The following is a 21,527-nucleotide window of genomic DNA, read 5'->3' on the forward strand; positions in this document are numbered from 1 at the left end:
AGCGCCCATCGATGTGAGTTGGCCACAGCCACATTGTCACATGACCACCGAGCTATGCCTACCCAGCTGGTCATTATGGCAGAGAACCGGTTCTTAAATTATTTGAATCACACCACTGTAGTTCACCCTAGAGCAGGCAAGACAAACACTCTAGATCCATAGCCATCTCCACAATATCCCTCTCTTTGATGATGGAATGTCCTCTCTAGAGGACTACATCTGGCCCAGAAATGATTACTTGTCTCTTTTATTGTACAGGTTAAAAATGTCATAGCAATGTTAAGAGAAGCAAGTAATGGATGGATGGATGGATTGATTGATGGATGGATGGATGGACACCCATATAAAGACACAGAAACCACTCATTTCTCATATGAATTAGGTTCTTCTATTTATCTTTCTGACAATGTATATACACAAGAGATAAGTCCATTTTCAAAGGATACAGACAATGGGCACCAGCCAGTTAGACATTCCATGGATTCCAGGCTCTTCAATAAACACAATCAAATTAAAAGGTACATAACAACACTTTATCACTGGATGATGCCTTAGAATGACCGGAAGCACTAATGGCTAAAAGAATCTCGAATTTTGGCTTGTAAAGCATCACAGGTTTTCTTTGCATCTCCAAGTAACATTGAAGTGTTTGGTTTATAAAAAATGGGATTGTCGACAGCAGCGTATCCGACTCCCAGGGTGCGCTTCATGACAATGACCTGGTGGAGAAACCGAATGACACAATGAGAGCGAGTTCAACTATTTCTTGCCTTCACTCAAAAAAGCTGGTTAAAAACATAGCCTGCAGTATGCAAATTGGTTAAATCTTTAAATGTGGTTTACACCCAACACCACTGCAAGGATATGCAGACTTTTTTAACAGAAGTGTCGATTTTTCATCAGGGTAAGAATGAAATAGAAATTTCACATATAATATTATAAAATTGTAAAGTTGGAAGAGACCATTAGGGTGAGCCCAAACTCCTGCCAGAGCAGGAATTAAATTAAATTGAATTAAATTAATGTCAATTAAATCATTCCAAGCAGATGACTTTGGTAATTTGTTCCAGTGTTGTTGAACTGCTCTTACCATTAGGAATTTATACTGGATTTCCCCCAACCCCCCCCCCCCTAATATTCAACCTGAACCTGCCTTCCTGTAATTTAACTATATTGTTTTATGTCCTGCCCACTGGAATGATAAAGAACAGGTCTTCACCACCTTCCACCCCTCTCTCTGATATTTGAACAATGTTCTCCTATTCCTCATCAATCATTTTTCATGACTAAGCCTATTCTCTCCCCTGAATTCTTCCTCATTGCTGAAATTCTAAAAAGACAATATTTCAGATTCTACTGCTTAGCAAAAGGCAACCACCATATAGTCATAAGGACATAAGCAGGGCCCAGCTGGATCAGAATGCACTGCTGTTGAATGCAAAAATCTTATTTATATTGGCAAACCTAGAGAGCTTTCCAGATTCTCCAGCAACAGATAGCAGGACATCCTCATCTTACTTCCCCACTGGGTGTTTTTCTGAGGTCTTTTGAGTTCAGCTCTCATCATTTCCCAGCCAACATGACTGTTGACTCTGCAGTGCCAGTGAACTCTCTGTTGTGCTGTCCCTTAGATGCTAGAATAATTCTTTCCTCCCAAGAAACTGTACCTTGTGTCAACTGGAAGATTTGATGACATCAAAACAATAGTCTGCACTGCAATGAAGGCAACATTTTCGTACTTGGGGACAAAGTGTTCTGACCGAGGCTTCCCAAGAGCCTGAAGCAAACTCCTTGTCCCAACAAAAAACCCTTTTATTAATTGACTCTGAATTCTGCTCATTCACATACAGCAAAGTCTTTCAAGGGAGGATTTACAGTCACAGACCTTATCTGGCCTGGAGAGCTGCCAGGCCGATATCTGCAAAACCTGGCAAGGAGTCTCAGAGAGTCATGAACCAATTAAGCGAACTAATTGTCTCCTGCAAACTCTACTCCCCTTTCGCTCCTCTTTTATTCCCTCTGGGAGGGGCCATTGATCGTCCATCTGTGGCCTTATTCCCAAGTCGATCCCTGTTCTTCAGCTGTTCCTTTCTCTGGCAACTCTGTGCATGTGCACACTGGGAACAGGCTCCAGCTGTTCATCTGCCTCACTGATGTCTGACTCTGAAGGCAGCCGATAACTGGCATATGGCCCTGCCCCCCCCCCCTCTGCCTCCAACACCGAGCCCTCATCAGAGCCTTCCCCAGACTCCAGGACTGGCCCATGTTCCTCCCCAACCTCCTCACTGTCTGACTCTGCTTCCAGCTCTGCTGGCGGGTCACAACACAAAGACCCCTTTCTTTTTACATTGTGTGTTAGGTATTCTTTGCTCCAATGAAGAAACAATCACAACCCTGCACTCTCAGTTTCTTTTTGTCACTTACTTGTTTAGATTTCCAAACTTCCAATACAGGCATGCCAGCTATAATGGAGTTGGGATCTTCCTGTGCTGCAGAATTCACGGTGTCATTAGCACCAATGACCAACGTCAAATCTGTATCTGAAAGTAAGAAGACAGAGCCTTGGAAAAGGAAGACCTTTCAATATGAAAAGCTTCAAAATCCAAGTGTGCCATAATCACATTTTTTTAAAAAAAAAGTAAACCGGGGAAGCTCTAACGTTATTTCTGAGATTGTAAAGGAAAGCTGGGGAAAGAGACTTTGGTATAGTGAGCCAGCTAACTGGTACTCAATGTCCTTTCCATGTTGCTTACACTACTATTTGTCTGCCGAAATTTGGCTTGTGAATAGTTTCCCCCTTTTCATGAAAAGGCTTCTAAAACAAGTTCTCCTGTGTGCTGCTCCGGGAATCCAATCATGGGGTTAACTTAGCCTTCTAGCCTTGAGACTGAGTATGCAAATATCAAAGTTACGCCTCCTCTGACTGGACTTCCGCTTCCTCTCCAGTCCTTATTACTCAGTCAAGCCTACGAGACTTATTTTCAACGCTCTCTTGATTAATTGCTAATATTTCTAGGTTAAGGATGAAATTACTTGGTTTTTCAGGTCTCCCAGCGCTGCCATCCCTGCCGGATAGCACCCGCCCGCGGGCGCGGTCAGATCCGAGGCTTTGGTTTGTCGGAGCGGGGCTTCCCCCCCTTCCCCGCCTCCCTCCTTTGTGCCCTCGCTGGAGCGGCTGCCGGAGAATTGCACGGATCGGCTGTTGGGAATTTCCCTTGCGGTTCCCTTGAATTTCGCGCCTTGAAGCCGGGGACCTTATTTGGAAGCGCTTTTCACGCATGCGCTCTAACGCCTGGGATGAGAAGGCAGATTTTGTTCGCGCGCTTGAGCCTGCGCACTGCTTCCGCCCCTCCCTTTTCCCTCACTCGAGTTTGCTGACTCAGGGAGGAGGTCGCTTCTCTTAGTCTCTGCTTCCACGTGGCGTTCTTGGCGAAGTGCTTTCAATTGCATTCCTTTGTCTCGCTGATTGAGCTCTTTCAAACTCATATCATGGCTGATCAATTGCAAGGTACTGTCCGGCCAGTTTCTGAGCCCCGTTCCCCTGGCGAGGGAGGGGCCAGCCCTGGGCCCAGCAGGGCCGCGACCAGGGCCTCTACTAGTAGGCCTCGAGCCTCATCTACTGTTCGGGATAAGTCGCACAAGCGCAAGGACAAGGCCAAAGTTCCCCCCAAGGCATCTGGGGCTCCCATTTCTTCCCCTCCGGTTTTGGTTCAGCAGCCTGTGTCTCCGGTGAGGGTTGTTGAGCAGGGTTGGTCTCCTGATATTCAACTTCCCCAGGGCCCTATTCCCGAGGTAGGGGCTTTCGGGCCTCGTTCTCCCCCAATTATTTCGGAGGCTAGTGGGGCTTCTCTTCGTTCACCTCCACGCGCTGGGCCCTCTGCCACGTTCACCCCCACAGCTGCAGGCCTCAGGCCTCTGGAGGGCCAGGATTTGGGCCTTTCTGCTGAATTCTACAGCATGATCTCAGAGGCTATTTCCAGAGGGGTGGATGCGGAATTAGCGCGTAGATCCCAGGTCTCCAGGCCTACTCTGGCCTACTCAGGCCTGGCTCCCCAAGCAGTACAAGGGGATTCTTCCATTCTGCAAACTGATCCTCCTTCCCCTTTACACTCTGTGTTTAGCGCACAATCTCCCTTAGTGGAAGAAGGTGAAATCCAGGATAGGGAACTCTCTGGTGACGAGGGCCTTCCTGTGGACCTGCCTCCGCCCCCTGGGCTTTTCAGGCACACTCTTTTCAAATCCCTGCTATATAAGGCCAAGACTACCACCCACATGGGGGAGGCAATTTCTGCAGAAAGTGCTGCTGTGGGCCTGGATGCCACCGAGCGGCTCTTTGCTGAGCAGGTGGCTCTGCAGGATTTTATCCCATCTCCCAAGCTTTTTCTTGATTTAATCCAAAAGCAGTGGGATGAGCCGACCGCGGTTAAAGCCCCTGGGTCTGGTGATAGGAAGCTTTTCACATCTTCCCCAGAGTTGGAGGCCCTCCTGCAGTTTCCCACAGTGGATGCTCCCATAGCGGCTCTTGCTTCACCGGCATTAATTCCTTCTGAAATTTCGGAAGGATTGAAGGCCGAGGACCGCAAGGCCGAATCGGTCCTTCGCAAGACTCATCAGGCAGCAGCGTGGGCCTTGCGATCAGCCACTGCAGCTTCCTTCTTTAATAGGACTTCTTTAGTTTGGCTGAGACAGCTACAGGAAAGGCTGGATCCGGAGGAACTGCGCCTCCATCAGGATGTCACCAAACTGATAGCGGCCCTAGAGTTTTCTGCTGATGCCACCCTTAGCGCGGCGAAGTTTGCTTCCCGAGCCGTGGCTTCCAATGTGGCCTCTCGCCGTTTGCTCTGGCTCCGCCACTGGCAAGCTGATATCAAATCCAAGTGGCGTCTAGCATCCACGCCCTTTAAGGGCGGGGCCTTGTTTGGTTCAGTGCTGGATCCAATTCTCATTGAGACTCGGGACAGACGTAGGGTGCTTCCCTCCACAAGTGCCCGTGTGGCCAGAAGGCCACAGCCTTATGGTAGACGGCAGCCCTTTCGGTCTGGGGACTCGGGGTTTACCTCTGCCCCCTATGTCCCCAACTATACCAGGGGGTTCTCCCAGGCACAGGACCGTGGCCAGGACCGAGCCGGGGCCAGAGACAGGGGGCGCCAGCAGAGTCAGGCGCAGAGTAGACGATCATTCCGAGGAGCGGGCAACCGATCCTTTCGCAGATACCGCTGACTCGCAGGAGGTAGGGCCCATAGGAGGACGTCTCTTGGCCTTCGCCCACCGGGGGGCGGAGCTCACGTCAGACGCCTGGGCCCTTCAAGTAGTGAGTTTGGGTCTCACGCTAGAATTTCTATCCATCCCCCCGAGGAGGTTCATCAGGTGCCCTGTGTCCAGGTGCCCGTCAAAGCGGCGCCTTATGGACACCGAGATATCTCATCTTCTCACCATCAGGGCCATAGAGCAAGTTCCCAAAGGGCAGGGAGGCCTAGGGTTTTATTCCATCTTGTTCCTAGTACCAAAGAACTCCGGGGGATGGAGGGCAATCCTAGATTTGAAACAGCTCAATCAGTATATCAAATACCAAAAATTCAAAATGCACTCTCTAAAGAGCATATTGGCTTCCATCCGCCAAGGCGACATGATGACTTCCATAGACATCAAAGAAGCGTACCTCCATGTGCCCATTCATCCGGCACATCGGAAGTTCCTGCGGTTTCACTTCAACGGCCGTCATTATCAATACCGGGCCTTGCCATTCGGCCTCTCCTCGGCCCCGCGCACGTTCACCAAGCTTCTGGCAGTATTGGCAGCCTCCCTTCGCTCAATTCCAATACGCATCAATTGTTATTTGGACGACGTATTGGTGCTGTCGTCCTCTCGAGATCAGGCCCTCCGAGACCTACAGGTCACGATGGACGCATTGCGGGACCATGGCTTTGTCCTCAATCTGCCCAAGAGCCACCTGCGCCCAACCACGTCCCTCCGTCATCTGGGAACCACCATCAACTCGATGTCGTGCGAGGTTTTCCTGTCCCCGGAAAGGAGGCAGAGCATATACCGCCTAGCGCATCATGCGCTATCCCATCGGCGAGTACCGCTGCTGTCGCTTTCCAAACTGCTAGGGAAGATGATCTCCTGCATCAGCGTGGTGCCCTGGGCCAGGTTCCATGCGCGTCCTCTCCAGTGGTTCCTGCTGCCCTTCCAAAGAGCGCATACCAGTCATTCCCACATCAAGGTGTAGCTCCCGGGCAAGGCCAGGCGGTCCCTGCATTGGTGGATGTCGTCCAGGCTCCTCAGGGGATGTCCATTCAAGGAGCCGGACCGCGTTCAAGTTACAACAGACGCCAGCTTATTCGGATGGGGGGCCCATGCCCTGGACAAGGTGGCCCAAGGTCGATGGTCGGATCAGGAGCTGGCGAACAGCATAAACTGGCTGGAGTTGCGGGCCATCCGTCTGGCTCTCCTGGAATTTCGGGACTTTGTATCTCATCACCATGTGTTAATCCTGACCGACAATGTGGCCTCCAAGGCTCACATCAACCGCCAAGGGGGAACGCAGTCCAGAGCTCTGATGCTGGAAGCGGAAAGGTTGTTCCATTGGGCGGAGCCCAGACTCTCATCGATTCGGGCGGAGCACATCTCGGGCGAAGCCAACACTCAGGCGGACTGGCTGAGCAGAGCGACTGTGGATCAGGGGGAGTGGCAGCTCCACCCCATTCTCTTCCAGGAGCTCTCTCGCCGCTTCGGCCTGCCCGAGGTGGATCTGTTCGCTCACCCGCGCAACGCACAACTTCCCCGGTTTTACTCCCGATACCAGGCTCCGGGGGCGGAGGGGGTAGACGCTCTACGCAGCCGTTGGCCGGCCGGCCTTCTCTATGCCTTTCCTCCTCTCCCGATCCTTCCGTCGGTCATTCAGAAGATATTGACAGAACAGGCGGAAGTCCTGCTGGTCGCTCCAATGTGGCCCAGACGTCCCTGGTACGCAGACCTCGTCCATCTGTCCGTTTCGCGTCCTTGGAGGATCCCGGACGACAAGATTCAGCTCCACCAAGGGGCTCTCCGGCACCCGGGCCCTCAGCTGTTGCAGTTAGCCGTGTGGCACGTGAGCGGGAGATGCTAGCGGCCCTCCACTATTCAGACGAAGTCATCTCTACAATTCAGGCGGCCCGTCGCCCGTCGACTACCCGTATTTACGAAGCTACCTGGCAGGCCTTCTGCCGCTGGTGCCGACGCACCGGGGTCGATCCCATCAAGGCCTCGGTGCCCCAGGTTCTGGATTTCTTGCAGTCCGGCCTCAACAAGGGGTTGGCACCAAACACACTTCGCCGTCAGGTCACAGCCTTGTCAACGGTGGTCGGGGGTGGCCAAGGCCGCTCCTTATCCCAGCACTTGCGAGTTCGAACCTTCCTTAAGGGTGCTTCCAACTTACGACCGCCGACGGTACATCGTTATCCCACGTGGGATTTGACCTTGGTTCTCAGGGCCCTTACAGCTGCCCCCTTTGAGCCTCTACACTCCATCAGCCTCCGCTTGCTGACACTCAAGACGGCTTTCCTGGTGGCCATAACATCGGCCAGGAGGGTGTCGGAGCTAGCAGCCCTTTCGGTTCGTGCGGATTTTTGCATCTTCCACCCGAACAAGGTAGTGCTTCGTTTGGATCCGACCTTTCTTCCAAAGATAAATTCATTGTTTCACAGAACTCAAGAACTTGTCCTGCCGGACTTTTGTCCTCACCCGTCTCATCCGCGGGAACGACAGTGGCACCATCTGGATGTGCGCAGGGCTCTTCGTCGCTATGTGAAGCGCACGGCGTCGTTCCGAAGATCGGAGGCCCTGTTCGTCTCCTTCCAGCCATCTTCAATGGGACAGAAGGTGTCCTCCCACACCATCGGCCGATGGTTGAAAGCTTGCATTGCGTTGGCATATGACACCCACTCCAGACCGGTTCCAAGGCGAATCACTCCTCATTCCACCAGGAGTGCGGCCACCACAGCGGCCTGGGCGACGCAAGCGTCCGTGGAAGAGATTTGCAGGGCGGCCACTTGGGCATCCCCCTCGCCCTTTATTCGCCACTACAAGATTGATGTCTTCGCCTCGGCCGAGGCGTCCTTTGGGCGGAGAGTGTTGCAAAGGGTCCTTCCGTCTGCGGAGGAGCCTGACCAGCCTAGCTCCCGCCCTGGGAGTTCATTGCTTTGATATATCCCATGATTGGATTCCCGGAGCAGCACACAGGAGAATGACCGTTGTCTTACCTGAACGGTCCTTCTATGGGTGCTGCGAAGGGAATCCAAACCCGCCCGCGGCTTCGGCTGGTCAGGGCTCCATTTGACTGTGACTAGTTACTGACTGGACTTGACTCCGTAGTGCCGGATGACTTGCGGCTTGTTGAGGATTGACATAATGCTTCTTCGGTGGACTTCGTAATAAGAACTGGAGAGGAAGCGGAAGTCCAGTCAGAGGAGGCGTAACTTTGATATTTGCATACTCAGTCTCAAGGCTAGAAGGCTAAGTTAACCCCATGATTGGATTCCCTTCGCAGCACCCATAGAAGGACCGTTCAGGTAAGACAACGGTCAATCTGTGCTAAATAACCTACATGTGAAAGTAGATACAAGATACCCAAGATGTACCATGGACCGGGTTACGTAGCTCAAAAGCAAAAAAAAGGTTCAGCGCAAACCAAATATTCCTCACTTTCTGATCCTCGTTTGTGACCTAATTTATCTCTTCCCCAAACTAATCAAGTTATCCCACTTCATATTATCTTCAAAGCAACCTAGACTAGGCTGAATAAAAGCATCTAGGATTAAGATTGAGTGGTGATTCCCTTTCTGGATATCCTCAATCTTATATTCACTAAAATGAATATTAACCCCAAAACTAATCTTCTTGAGATGGAACCGGTTCTAAACAGCATTGTAGATTTGTGGAACCTCTTCTATAAAAGAGGTTAGAACTGGCAGGAACCCACCCGACGCTCATGTGCTCGTGTGACGCTTCTGCGCAGGCACAGAAGCATCTGCGCGGATGAGCAAAAACTCCCGCTGCCACCACTACCAATTTTCCCGATCCGGGGCGAACCAGTTGAAACCCACCTCTGTACCGATTTTCTCTCTCTCTCTTTTATAGTTTCTGTTTATGCTTGTATGTATGCTTTCTATATGGAGCCTGCTTGAAATCTGTAGATTTTGCATGAATCTGTTTCATCTGGATTCGGCTGCTCTCGCAATTTGGAGAGATTCCACGCTGGCATATTAGCCTGACAAGCCTAAGCTGTTGAATTCATCATTTGAAAAGTTATTTCTGGTCCAGGACTGTCATGAGTCCCTTACTGAGCCATAAAACCTGACCTCCCAAAGAGATGTCAAAGACAATTGCCTTGTCTCCTGATGGACTGCCTGAGAAAACAGACCACCTCTGAAGTCAGATGAGAAAACAGGCTTTGGAACTGAAGGGCTTCCAGCATCCAAGGTAATGTGGCCAACTATCAATCCCAGAGGACCTTTTCAGAATGCATCCATTCTGGAGGTTGCTTCAGGTGTGCAATGGGTTCAACTTGGAAGGAATTCCTACAGGAGGTGCCAATTAAGAGCCGAGGTGGCGCAGTGGTTAGAGTGTAGTACTGCAGGCTACTTCAGCTGACTGCTAGCTGCAGTTCAGCAGTTCAAATCTCACCAGCTCAAGGTTGACTCAGCCTTCCATCCTTCTGAGGACCCAGATTGCTAGGGGAAATATGCTGACTCTGTAAACCACTTAGGGCTGTAAAAGCACCGTGAAGTGGTATATAAGTGTTAAGTGCTATTGCTATTACTATTTCCAGTGTAGGGTTATTAGTATGATCAAATGGGGAGAAACTAAGTTTATTTGCCAGTACAGTTGCTTGCAGGGGGGCCTAAGAGCAAGTGAGATGCAGATTGCCTAGGAGATGATAATTATAGGGGCGAAGTAAACTACAAGGGGAAAGCATAATTTGTCATATAGCAGCATGAGTTTTACAATTACTGGAGCTACAGATTCAGCTAAGGACCTTGAACCCTGGAGGCACAGTGGTTAGAATGCAATATTGCCGGCTAACTCTGCTCACTGCCAGGAGTTCAATCCTGATGGGCTAGAGCTTGACTCAGCCTTCCATCCTTCCGAGGTGGGTAAAACGAGGACCCAGATTATTGGGGGCAAGAGGCTGACTTTGTAAACCATTTAGAGAGGACTTTAAAGCACTATGGAGTGGTATATGTCCTAAGTGCTATTGCTATTTTGCAGCCTGAAGAAAACACCATATACACTTTGCAATGCAATTCAAACACTAAGCCGTAGTTTTGTTCGATTTTTCATTCTCCTCTTTCAACCCTTATCCCCTACCTGGAAAATCTTCATTAATTTCGTCCATTTCCAAGACAACATCATACGGCACACCAGCTTCTGCCAGGAGGACATTAAGCTGGCCTGGCATTCGGCCTGCAACTGGATGGATGCCAAACCTGCAACCCAAAAATAGGAAGAAATGCTGAACTAGGTATACAGACCGAGAAATGGGGAAACGTCAGACAAAGTTCACAGAAAGGGGAGAGATATTATATATTCTCTCCTCTAAGCAGGAGAAAGATAGCCAATTGGGTGTAGTGGTTAAGGCACTAGGCTAGAAACCAGGAGACAGTGAATTCTAGTCCTGCCTTAGGCACAAAACCTCCTGGGTGTTTTTGGGCTGGTCACTCTCTAAACTTTTGCCAAGAAAGCTGCAGAGATTTATCCAGGCATTCACTGGGCGTCAACTTTGACTCAAAACCACACACACACACACATACACAGTAGGAGAAAAGTTCCTAGAGAGGCACTGACAGTACGATTTAGAGAGCACCCAATTTTCCTTCCTAACTTTCAGTCAAAGTCAATATTTCCCCCATTAAAGGTATACAACTGCCATTTTGGTTTTTTTTAATTAAAGACCAGTTTTGTTTGGATTTCTAGGATGTGGCATTGTTAAAAGCAGTGAAAATATAAGGCATAAATTTAATATTAATTAGAGCACCACATATAGCATCTTGGCTATAGCCCCTGCCATTGCTGATCAACAATAAAAAGAATAGATCATTTTTTTTCCTTGAAAGAAAACATTCTCATTTTTGAATGCTGGCACTAAGATCCCTGTTGTAATCTCATGCAATACGAAGGGAGGATTAATTTTCATTTATTTATTTATTCTATTTGCATATCACTGAAGAAAGGCCCAAATCAGTTTGCAAACCTTCAATTAAACAACTATTTGACTGAAATCCCTTCTATATATATAATCTACAACCCAACTCTGGATAGGAAGAAGGGAAAAGGGACAGAGACTTAGTTGCAAGACTGATATGAAGTAATGGTATATGACTATACCATATATATACATAGTCCATCATTAAATCAAAATATGTTAGTACAAAGCAGTGTAATTTGTTTATATCAACAATGGTGTTTACTTGCCTGACTTTTTTTCCTTGTTCGTTCAGCATTTTCACCATGTCAGCAATGGGGTATTGAGCTTTAGCTGCACATAAACCCCAACCTAAAATAAGGGGGGAAAACTCTATTAGAACATGGAGAGTGAATCCAGAGGCTGTTAGGGGAACACCGAGTACAGGAGAAACATGCATTATGGCCAGGAAAGTGTTACGAAGAGCATTAGAGCAGACAGAATAACAGAGTTGGAAGGGACCTTGGAGGTCTTCTAGTTCCAACCCCCTACTCAGGCAGGAAACCCTACACCACTTCAGACAAATGGATATCCAACATCTTCTTAAAAACTTCCAGTGTTGGAGCATTCACAATTTCTGGAGGCAAGCTGTTCCACTGATTAATTGTTCTGTCAGGAAATTTTCCTTAGTTCTAGGTTGGTCTGCCCCTTGATTAGTTTCCATCCCTTGTTTCTTGTCCTGCTTTCAGGTAATTTGGAGAATAGCTTGAGCCCTCTCCTTTGTGGCAGCCCCTCAAATATTGGAACATTGCTATCATGTCATGCCTTGTCCTTCCTTTCACTAAACTAGACATAGTCCCACCATCAGTTATTTACTCCACAGGGGATAGGAATTGTGGTGAGTTTCTATTTTTTTTACTACCGGTTCACTCATGCCTACACGCTTACTCGCACAATGCTTCTGCGCATGCTCAGAAGCATCCAGGCAGGTGGGTGGAGCCTCCCGCCCCGCCACTACCAGTTCGCCCGATCCGGGCCAAACCGGGTGCAACCCAACTCTGGATAGGAAGAAAGGAAAGAGGACACAGACTTAGTTGCAAGACTGATGTGAGGTAATAGTATATGAGAATGACCTTGGGAGAAAGGCAAAACAGCCACGGACTAAGCAACAATCCGTTATGAAGCAGTTGATCATGTAGGAAACATCTCAGAAGGCCCCCTTTCTAGTTTCTTTCGATTGTAAAAGTGAGGATGGAGAGATGCACTTTCAGACTTTCAAGAGTCTGTTAGTGTAATCTTACAATTAAGACTGAGATAGTACCTCTGTGCGTGCTCCTTGTCTGGACTAACTCATATGATTGACATGTGAATCCTAAAAAGTAGGCCTGATCAGGATTTACTGAGGTTCATTCAAAACGTGTGAATTGCCACCCCAGTTCTGCTACAGTGAAAGGTTTAATCTGTTTGAGTGTAGGAAAAAACAGGATTGGCATAGAAGACAATGATGGTGGACCCATCCAAAGCAGGGGCCACCTAAAACATGATTCAGTATCTGCAATTAAGGACAATAAAATCACTCATTTGAAATAGAACCTCAGGAGTCAAAAGATAATAAGACAAGAGGCCCAGATATATGATTATTTTCATTCTTTCCCATTTTTTCCTAGTCTACATTCTCCAGAGTTGGAGAAGTACCATTGCTGAGGTTCGCAGAACGGTCAAAACCAAACAAAGCCTAGGTAGCTCATGTAGAAATCCGTCTTTGGTTAATTGTTCACTCTTACCTGGTGTAATGATGATAGAGTTTGCTTCTTTGATCATTTCAATGGCTTGGTCAAGCCCAACTTCTGTATGTGTTCCAACCACTTCCATGGGCTTTCCTCCAGCTGTAGACGTTGTACCATATCCACCCAAAATGACATTTGGTAAAGAACGATTCATAGCCTGGCCAACCATAAACCATACATTAACCCAAAGGTTCCCGTCAATGAAAGATTCCAATGAATATAAAGCAGGAAACTACTTTAAGCGTGCTTTACTCTGTACAGTTGTAATGTATATGACAGCTCCAATTCACAACCTAGCTTGCAATCCCAGAATTTAATACCCTGCTTTCATTCTGAAATATGGTTTCAATGTTTATTATATCATTATAATGCTTAGCCGGAAATAAAGAAAATGAACTATTTTGAAGCAAATGTCTGTTAACAGTTAATCCTTTAAGCTTTTTAAATGAGCGGCAACATCTGCCAACTTTCTACAGGACCCTTCCCAGCCTGGTAGGGCTTTCATGTATGGAACTGCAATTCTAATAACTGGGTGTGAATTGGGGTCCCAAGAATTTTGAGAGTTGCAAACTACTTGGAGGACACGTAAAATATCTGGAAATATCCAGGCAAGGCTGGAATATGGTTGTCACAATAGGTCCTCCTGAAATCTGTTATGATTAACAAAATGGGAGATCCACAAAAGAGGATCCACTGAAGAAACACGTATTGTTTCCATGAAAAAAAAATGCAATGGAGCCCACCACAGAGGACTTAACCTTACCACACACATGATGTAAGACAGGATAGCTCCAGAAGAGCCAATCAAAGCTCCAACGATTGTCATCAAGTTGTTGTTGAGAAGGAACCCTTCTGCGCACAAAGCCCATCCAGAGTAGCTATTCAGCACAGTGATGACCACAGGCATGTCTGCTCCACCAATGGCTGCCGTTAGTGTCACTCCCTGTGATTTTTGATGCACCAAAAGAGAAAAGGTGGAGCAGATGTTTGTGCAATAATATATTGAAGAGCCGCGGTGGCGCAGTGGTTAGAATGCAGTGCTGCAGGCTACTTCTGCTGACTGCCAGCTGACTGTAATTTGGCAGTTCGAATCTCACCAGGCTCAAGGTTGACTCAGCCTTCCATCCTTCCGAGGTGGGTAAAATGAGGAACCAGATTGTTGGGTTCCTCCTTAGTAATTCTCAGAGTCTATCTTTGATAAAGATGCAAGTAATTGCTTTAGTTTGGCAAAATTTCTGTTTATAGGTAAGGAACAATAAAGGAAACTGCTTGGAAGTAATTCTATACGTCTTTCTTGGTTTTTGAGTCATGGTGGTGCAATGGTTAGAATGCACTGTTGCAGGTTAATTCTGCCGACTGTCAGAGTTCAATTCTCACCAGCTCAATGTTAACTCAGCCTTCCATCCTTCCAAGGTGGGTAAAATGAGGACCCAGATTTTTGGGGGCAAGAGGCTGACTCTGTAAACCACTTAGCTACTGCTATTGCTACTACTAAACCAGACTAACGTCATTGCCATGTTTATGCATATGGTGTTTATGGGAGACTCAAGCATATTCTTGGAAATAAAAAAGGATGCAGAATCCCCCTTGCCATTTTTAATTAAAACAATCTATAAGAAAGAAGGAAATAAAATCAGGAAGAACTACAAAATTTGGTGAGCTTCAAGGCAAGTATCAATATAGTCCTACTTTTACTCTGGATATCAAGTTGCCTACTACTATTCTGGAAGGTTCCAGCTCTTGCCTGATCCTGTTCTTAGGCTTTCTCTGACTCGGCCATCAGCTCATCTCCAGTTTTTTCATCTGCCCAATTTAAAGGAACGAGGAGTAAAGTTTTGGACCCCTACCATTATTGAGGAGAGTCCAGAAACTCCAAGAAGGCAGGCCATGCCTCCTGTATAGCTGGAATCTAACATAAAATAAATCATGCCTCCTACTGAAGCTGCCATCAGTCCAGCATTCAAATAATGACGGCCAGGCAGGAGAAGAGGAGCAGAGTTCAACAGACCTAGAAAGAAATGAGATTCAATGTATAAAGTCAACTGTTTATTAACTCTTGCGGTAGGGTGGGCTGAAAATGTGAGGAAGGTCATTTCTTTCTATCAGTGTCATGTGCTCTCACTTGCCCAACTGACTGAAATTAAGAATTGACTTATTTGGCTGGGCAGGAAGAGACCCATTGTGATGTACTGCGGATGCGCTGGACTAGGACTGGCTAGGACAGGTTTGACAACCCATGACTCTGGAGCCACATGTGGCTCTTTCATCCCTCTGCTGCGGCTCCCTATCGCCGGTCGGCTCCACAATTGATAGGGCTTTCAGTTAGGACAGGTAGAGGAAAAAGGATGCCATACTAGGAGGAGACCCTATGGTAGGGGAACCATACTTCTGGTCGGCAGAGGAAAAAGGACGCTGTGCTAGGAGGAGACTCTATGATGAGGGAACCAGACTTCTGATCAGCTCCAGAATTGAATGGTGGGCTTCCAGTTAGGACCTTTGTGGCTCTTTGAGGGTTTAAGGTGCTGACCCTGGGCTAGGAGGTCTTCAAACAAGATCATTGAAACTAATTTTAACACCTGATCCACCATACCAGTCTTTTTCAACCTCAGCAGCTATAGGATGTATGGACCTCAACTCTGGCTGACTAGGGAATTCTGGGAGTTGAAGTTCACACATCTTAATACTGCTGAGGTTGAATGTCTATGGAGATTCTCAATCATTCAGGTCATGGTTGTCCCAAAAGTGCTTTTCCAAAAAACAACTAGGCTTTCTTGGGTTTTTTCCCCCATGGAAAGCTTTTGCTTCTCAAGTACTGAAGAAGCTTCTTGGATGAGAATTGAAACGCTTTCAAGGAAAAAGCCTAGAAAGTCCAGTTGCCATTTGGAAAAGTACCTTTGGGACTTGCTGAGGTTGAGAAATGTGGACTAGATCATAAAAGGTCCTTTGGTCCGTATGAGCCATATAATATGTCAGCTAATACTGTGACACAGAGTCTACTATTCATCAGATCTCGAGATCATGTCAAACTTGTTTCAAGAGTTTTTGTTTTAAAAAAGTCCAGCGCCAGCTTTTATGGAAATTCAGTCTGAATAGGATTTCTATCCCTTAAAAAGCCATTGGTGTTATCTGCAGACGTTATTAAAATATATATATCATGTGTCCTGATCATGAAAGGACATACCTTGCAGTTTTCCATAGGCTACCAAAGAGCCACTGAACGTTACACCTCCAATGTAAGTGCCCAAGTAGGCCACGGTTTTGAGAACACTGGCAGATGGATGTAAATCAAGGTGTGGATATTCAATCATGTACTCAGCAACGCAGGTCAAAACGGCTGCCAAACCAACCAGGCTGTGAAAAGCAGCAACCAGTTGTGGGAGATCGGAGATCTCGATCCGTTTTGCAATTGTGAGACCTGCAAAACGAAGCAATTGAGATCCAAGGTGAAAACAAATTGATTTTATGCTTCATCATTCTCTTGACCCTGTAGAATAGAATAGAATAGAATAGAATTCTTTATTGGCCAAGTGTGATTGGACACACAAGGAATTTGTCTTTGGGGCAGATGCTCTCGGAATCATAAGGTACAACACTTAATGATAGCCATAGAGTAGAAATAAGCAATCAACTCATACTAGGAAACAATCGAAAGAGAATAAACTATGAACCCTAAGTTCTCTCCCTTTTGAGGTTAAGAAAAAAAGATATGACTGGTACATTGTGGTCTAATTTTAGGATTCCTTCAAGATTCCAGATTAAATTATCTAGCATTGCAGAGATCAAATAGGAAATGGGAATCCCTTATTTTCATGCAAAGGATGAAAACTGAAAAAAGGAGGGATTCCAGGTCCCTAGAATAGTTACTATAATGTTCTGCAACACATTTGGAGTTCCTCATCCTCTAGGCTTTTACAAAAGCCATTCTCTAAAAGTACACAAGTAAAAGCCACTGCCATAAATAATAATACCCATTTTCTCCTGTGTTATGTTTTTTTCCTGCAATTGGTGTGAAAGTTCCTGCTTCTAGAGTTATAATCTTTAGTGGATTGTAGTCTGGATTCCAAAGAGGGTGGGGCTTTTTCTAGAGGAGCAAGACACCATGAAGTTTTAGATAGTTTGGTTAGGAGAAAGAGAGAAGAGCTAGGCAATTTTGATACAGCTTCTTCTTTATGAACATATCCATCGTTCTGTGACTTCAAACTTCCTGACTACTTCATTTTTCAGGTGACTTGAAAAAGAACCAATTATTTTTGTTGAGTTGATTGAGGAGGAAATGCAGGACTGACCCAGTGATCCATTTCAAGTAGAAGAATTACCCACATGTACAGAAAACACAACAAGGTGAAACCCACACACAAAATCTCCGTGTTGTTATTATCGGAGGGCTCACACACCTGAGCACAGGTGAAGCTCTTTTCAATTTTAGAAGGCTTACCCAGATGGCTAATCTTTAAGCCAGCTTTACTCAGGTTGCCCAAGATATTTAAAGAAATCATGAGCCTTCTCGCTTTTATACTTTTACGTCGGATCCGATTGCCTAACGCTTTAAAAAATGCGAACTGCTTTTGTTTTTTAAATGAAAAGCGGTAGATTTGTTTTTTTATAAATAAATAAGCAAGCAAGCTGGAAAACCTGATTTTCCACTTGTTGATGCCAATAGGGGACTAAAATAAGATTTCACACAAATCCGTTTCAGAGCATGTTTACAAGAGTTTGGATTCTGTGAGTACAGCAGATTCATCTTCGCCCTGCACCCTCCCTGTTTCATGTTAATTCACAAACCCTGCTGGCGTAAAGGAGGGCACCGAGAGAAATCAAAAAGAAGGAAGCAACATGACATTTGTGAATAAACATTACTGACGTGAAAAACCTACTTTGCATGGTAGCAGTGAGCTGGCACGGTTGGTTCCAGATGAAATGTTTCCTACATTTACTATGTACACTTCACGCTTCATTATTTTCTTCTTACTCAAGAGCTCCATCTCTTGGAATTAAACATAACTTATGACCCCAAAATGCAGTACTAGATGCCAGGGCATCAAGATCATCTTATAAACACCATGAGCAATTTTATAAAGAAATTGGAAAGAACAGTTTTTGTATATCCAAATGTCACCCTGGATCTATTAATAGAACAGAATAAAAGTATTGGAAGGGACCTGGGAGGTCTTCCTGCTTAAGCAGGAGATTTTATACCATTTCAGACAAATGGTTGTCCAACATCTTGAAAACTTCCAGTATTGGAGCATTCACAACTTCTGGAGGCAAGTTGTTCCACTGATTAATTGTTCTAACTGTCAGGAAATTTCTCCTCAGTTCTAAGTTGCTTCTCTCCTTGATTAGCTTCTACCCATTGCTTCTTGTTCCATACTCAGATGGCTTGGAGAATAGTTTGACTCCCTCTTTTTTGTGGCAGCCCCTCAAATATTGTAAGGCTGTTATCATGTCACCCCTACTCCTTCTTTTCATTAAACTAGACATACACAATTCCAGCAACCATTTTTCATATGTTTTAGCCTCCAGTCTCCTAATCATCTTTCCTGCTCTTTTCTGCACTCTTTCCAGAGTCTCAACATCTTTTTTATGTTGTGGTGAACAAAACTGGATGCAATATTCCAACTGTGATTTAACAAGACACAATAAAGCAACAATAACAAATTTGTGGTTTTGATTCTATTACTTTGTTAATGCCGCCTAGGACTGCATTGGCATTTTTGGAAGGTGAAATGAAGGTGCCCAATCATGATTCTAGGAATATCAGATTTCCCTAGGAGACTGTTTCAAAACCACTGGTCAAAAGCTCACCCATGGTGCCGCCCAAGGCCATGGCTGTGGACATCTGGGCCAATACTTCGGGGGAAGGTTTCAAACTGCCCAAAGTAGCTGCAATACCAGCAGCAACACCAATCATCCCAAGGGCGTTGCCAAGTCGTGAAGTGCTCTGACTAGATAAGCCGGCGAGTGCACCCACACAGCAAAGGCCAGAGCCCAAGTATATCATCTGCAGAGGGAGAGAAGCAAAGCATGTGAGGGGGAAAAGTTGTCATTGATCTCATGTCTGTAGGTTTTACTTATCATCCTATTTTCCCGCACCAAACTATGAGCAAGTACAGGTATTCCTCGACTTACGATCGCAATTCAGCCCCCAAATTTATTTTGCATTTGTTAAATAGATTTTGCAACATTTTATTTATCTTTTTTTTTTGCCACAGTTGTTAAGTGAATCACTCTGGTTGTTAAGTTTGTCACACGCTTGTAAAGTGAATCTGCCCTTCCCGTTGACTTTGCTTGTGAGAAGGTCGCAAAAGGGGATCACTTGACCCCAGGACACTGCAACTATCATAATACATGGTCAGTAACCATGTGTCCAGATTTTGGTCACGTGACCATGGGAATGCTGCAATAGTCATCTAAGTGAACAAACATCATGAATCACAGGAAAAAAAGGTCATAAAATGGGGCAAAACTCACATAACTGTCTTGTTTAGCAACAGAAATTTTGGGCTCAATTGTGGTCGGAAGTCAAGGACTACTTGTATCTCAATACTTCGTTTGTGTCTCTAAATAAACATGCTTGCCTTTCCCCTTCTCTGCTTTTCAAAATCTTCCTGTGTAAACCTCCAAAGTTTTGTGCAAAGTAATAGTAATAGAGTTGGAAGGGACCATGGAGGTCTTCAAGTCCAACCCCCTGCTCAAGCAGGAGACCCTATACCATTTCAGACAAGTGACTGTCCAGTCTCTTCTTTAAAACCTCCAGTGATGGAGCACCCACAACTTCTGACTTCACTGGTTAATTTTCCACTGTTAGAAAGTTGCTCCTTAATTCCAGGTTGCTTCTCCCCTTGATTAGTTTCCATTCCTTGTTTCTTGTCCTGCCTTCAGATGCTTTGGAAAATACATTGAAACTTACTTACTTATTTATTTACTTACTTACTTACTAACTTGCATGTGAGTAAAGTGAAAAAACCATTTAGCTTTATCTGTCTGCCTGGCAAAGGGTAGTTACAGATGAGGTAATTAGCTGTAAATTTAAGTGACATAGTAAAGCTATTCTTGCTAAATTTATTCTGCCTCTCCTGCAGCAAGTTTAAAAGCAAAAAAGTTTTCACTGCCATTCAGTTTACAGAAGAATTGCAGACCACTAGTTCAAATGCATTTTGAAAATACCAGCGCTGTGAGATCATCTCAGCCCATTTTTTTATTCCTACTTTGATTTTTTTGTTTAGGATTTTGATGCATAGCAAGATGCTTTCAAAACCTGGCATGACCGAGCATTTATATGTAACATATGGTGCTTCTTCCCTGGGTTTGATTAGCAAGGGTTACTTTTTCTCAAATCAGAATGGTCTTGCAGGCTCGAAATAAACTTACCAAATTGGCAATGAAACCCCAAACACACCCATGAAGGATATTAGAGAAAGTCAGATGTTGTTTGTTGCAAAGTCGTGTCCAACCAATCGTGACCCCATGGACAACATTCCTCCAGGCCTTCCTGGCTTCTACCATTCTTTGGAGTCCATTTAAGCTCACACCGACTGCTTCAGTGACTCCATCCAGCCACCTCATTCTCTGTCGTCCCCTTCTTCTTTTGCCTTCCATCGTTCCCAGCATTCGGCTCTTCTCCAGGGAGTCCTTCCTTCTCATTAGGTGGCCAAAATATTTGAGTTTCCTCTTCAGGATCTGGACTTCTAAAGAGCAGTCAGGGTTGATCTCCTCTAGGATTGACTGGTTTGATCGTCTTGCAGTCCAAGGGACTCGCAGGAGTCTTCTCCAGCACCATAGTTCAAAGGCCTCAATTCTTTGGTGCTCAGAAAGTCAGATAGCAAACCCCAAAGTGAAAACTCTAAATCAGTGCACATTAAGATAGGAGTGCATGTACACACACATGTATGTATTTAAAATCTCAAGGTCTCCTAATCGAAACTAATAGAGAGAGGAAGGGGAATGGAGTCAGCTATCTAATGTACCCTATGAGAAAAATTCTGTACATAAATGCAAAACTACATCAAAGTTTGGGAACCAAAGATTCTGTATCTCAAACATCAGAAAGGCCTAAAGCTGGGCTGCAAAAACACACAAAACCTTAGTTCAAGGCCACCAATCAAAACTTCCTGAAGAGTAACTGATGCCTCCTGCTGACCTCCAAGAGTGCTAGAAACTTGAAATGTGTGGCTCCTAAATTGGTGATTGTCATTCAATGGCTCCAAGGTTAAATCCAGATCACCAAAGCTATGAGTGTAGCCTCCTGAGCTCCTTCAAGAGTTGTCACTGGATCGTAACTTTAATAGAACAGCAAGGGGGAAGTGAATAGTAAATACATGTGGCAATTATTATGCTGCATTTAATCTAATTTACATTCTATTTAGTTTTGCCTTAGCCGATTTTAGCCGTAGCACAACCCACTTTTGAAATTCAGTCTGAGAGAAGGCAATTAATTCCTTGCCATGGTGGAGGGTGAGAAAGATGATCTTGATGGGAATCTGCAAGAACTTGGGCTAAAGGGCTGAAGCATTTTTTTTTTCACCCAGTGCAATGAGAACATTAAAAACAATGCTGAGACTAGAAAGAGTGCAGAGAAG

General features: G+C 45.7%; 1 protein-coding gene across 1 annotated transcript in view; it reads right to left on the reverse strand.

Annotated features, from left to right (window-relative positions):
• Nucleotides 1-511: 511 nt before the first annotated feature.
• Nucleotides 512-21,527, reverse strand: part of LOC106552928 (NAD(P) transhydrogenase, mitochondrial) — a 55,031-nt gene continuing 34,015 nt past the window's right edge. Inside the window, exons 14-22 of the mRNA XM_087704222.1 lie at nucleotides 18,754-18,949; nucleotides 16,130-16,363; nucleotides 14,796-14,956; nucleotides 13,712-13,891; nucleotides 12,946-13,105; nucleotides 11,452-11,533; nucleotides 10,348-10,466; nucleotides 2,425-2,540; nucleotides 512-719 (exon numbers count right to left, since the gene is read on the reverse strand). Coding sequence (XP_087560348.1) covers nucleotides 570-719; nucleotides 2,425-2,540; nucleotides 10,348-10,466; nucleotides 11,452-11,533; nucleotides 12,946-13,105; nucleotides 13,712-13,891; nucleotides 14,796-14,956; nucleotides 16,130-16,363; nucleotides 18,754-18,949 — 1,398 coding nt within the window. The 3' untranslated portion in view covers nucleotides 512-569. The remainder of the gene's footprint in view (nucleotides 720-2,424; nucleotides 2,541-10,347; nucleotides 10,467-11,451; nucleotides 11,534-12,945; nucleotides 13,106-13,711; nucleotides 13,892-14,795; nucleotides 14,957-16,129; nucleotides 16,364-18,753; nucleotides 18,950-21,527) is intronic.

This window comes from Thamnophis sirtalis, unplaced genomic scaffold (assembly GCF_051295495.1).
Source record: "Thamnophis sirtalis isolate CommonGarterSnake01/CBP01778 unplaced genomic scaffold, rThaSir2_p1.2 scaffold_2, whole genome shotgun sequence".
In the NCBI taxonomy this organism is placed as follows: Eukaryota; Metazoa; Chordata; class Lepidosauria; order Squamata; family Natricidae; genus Thamnophis; species Thamnophis sirtalis.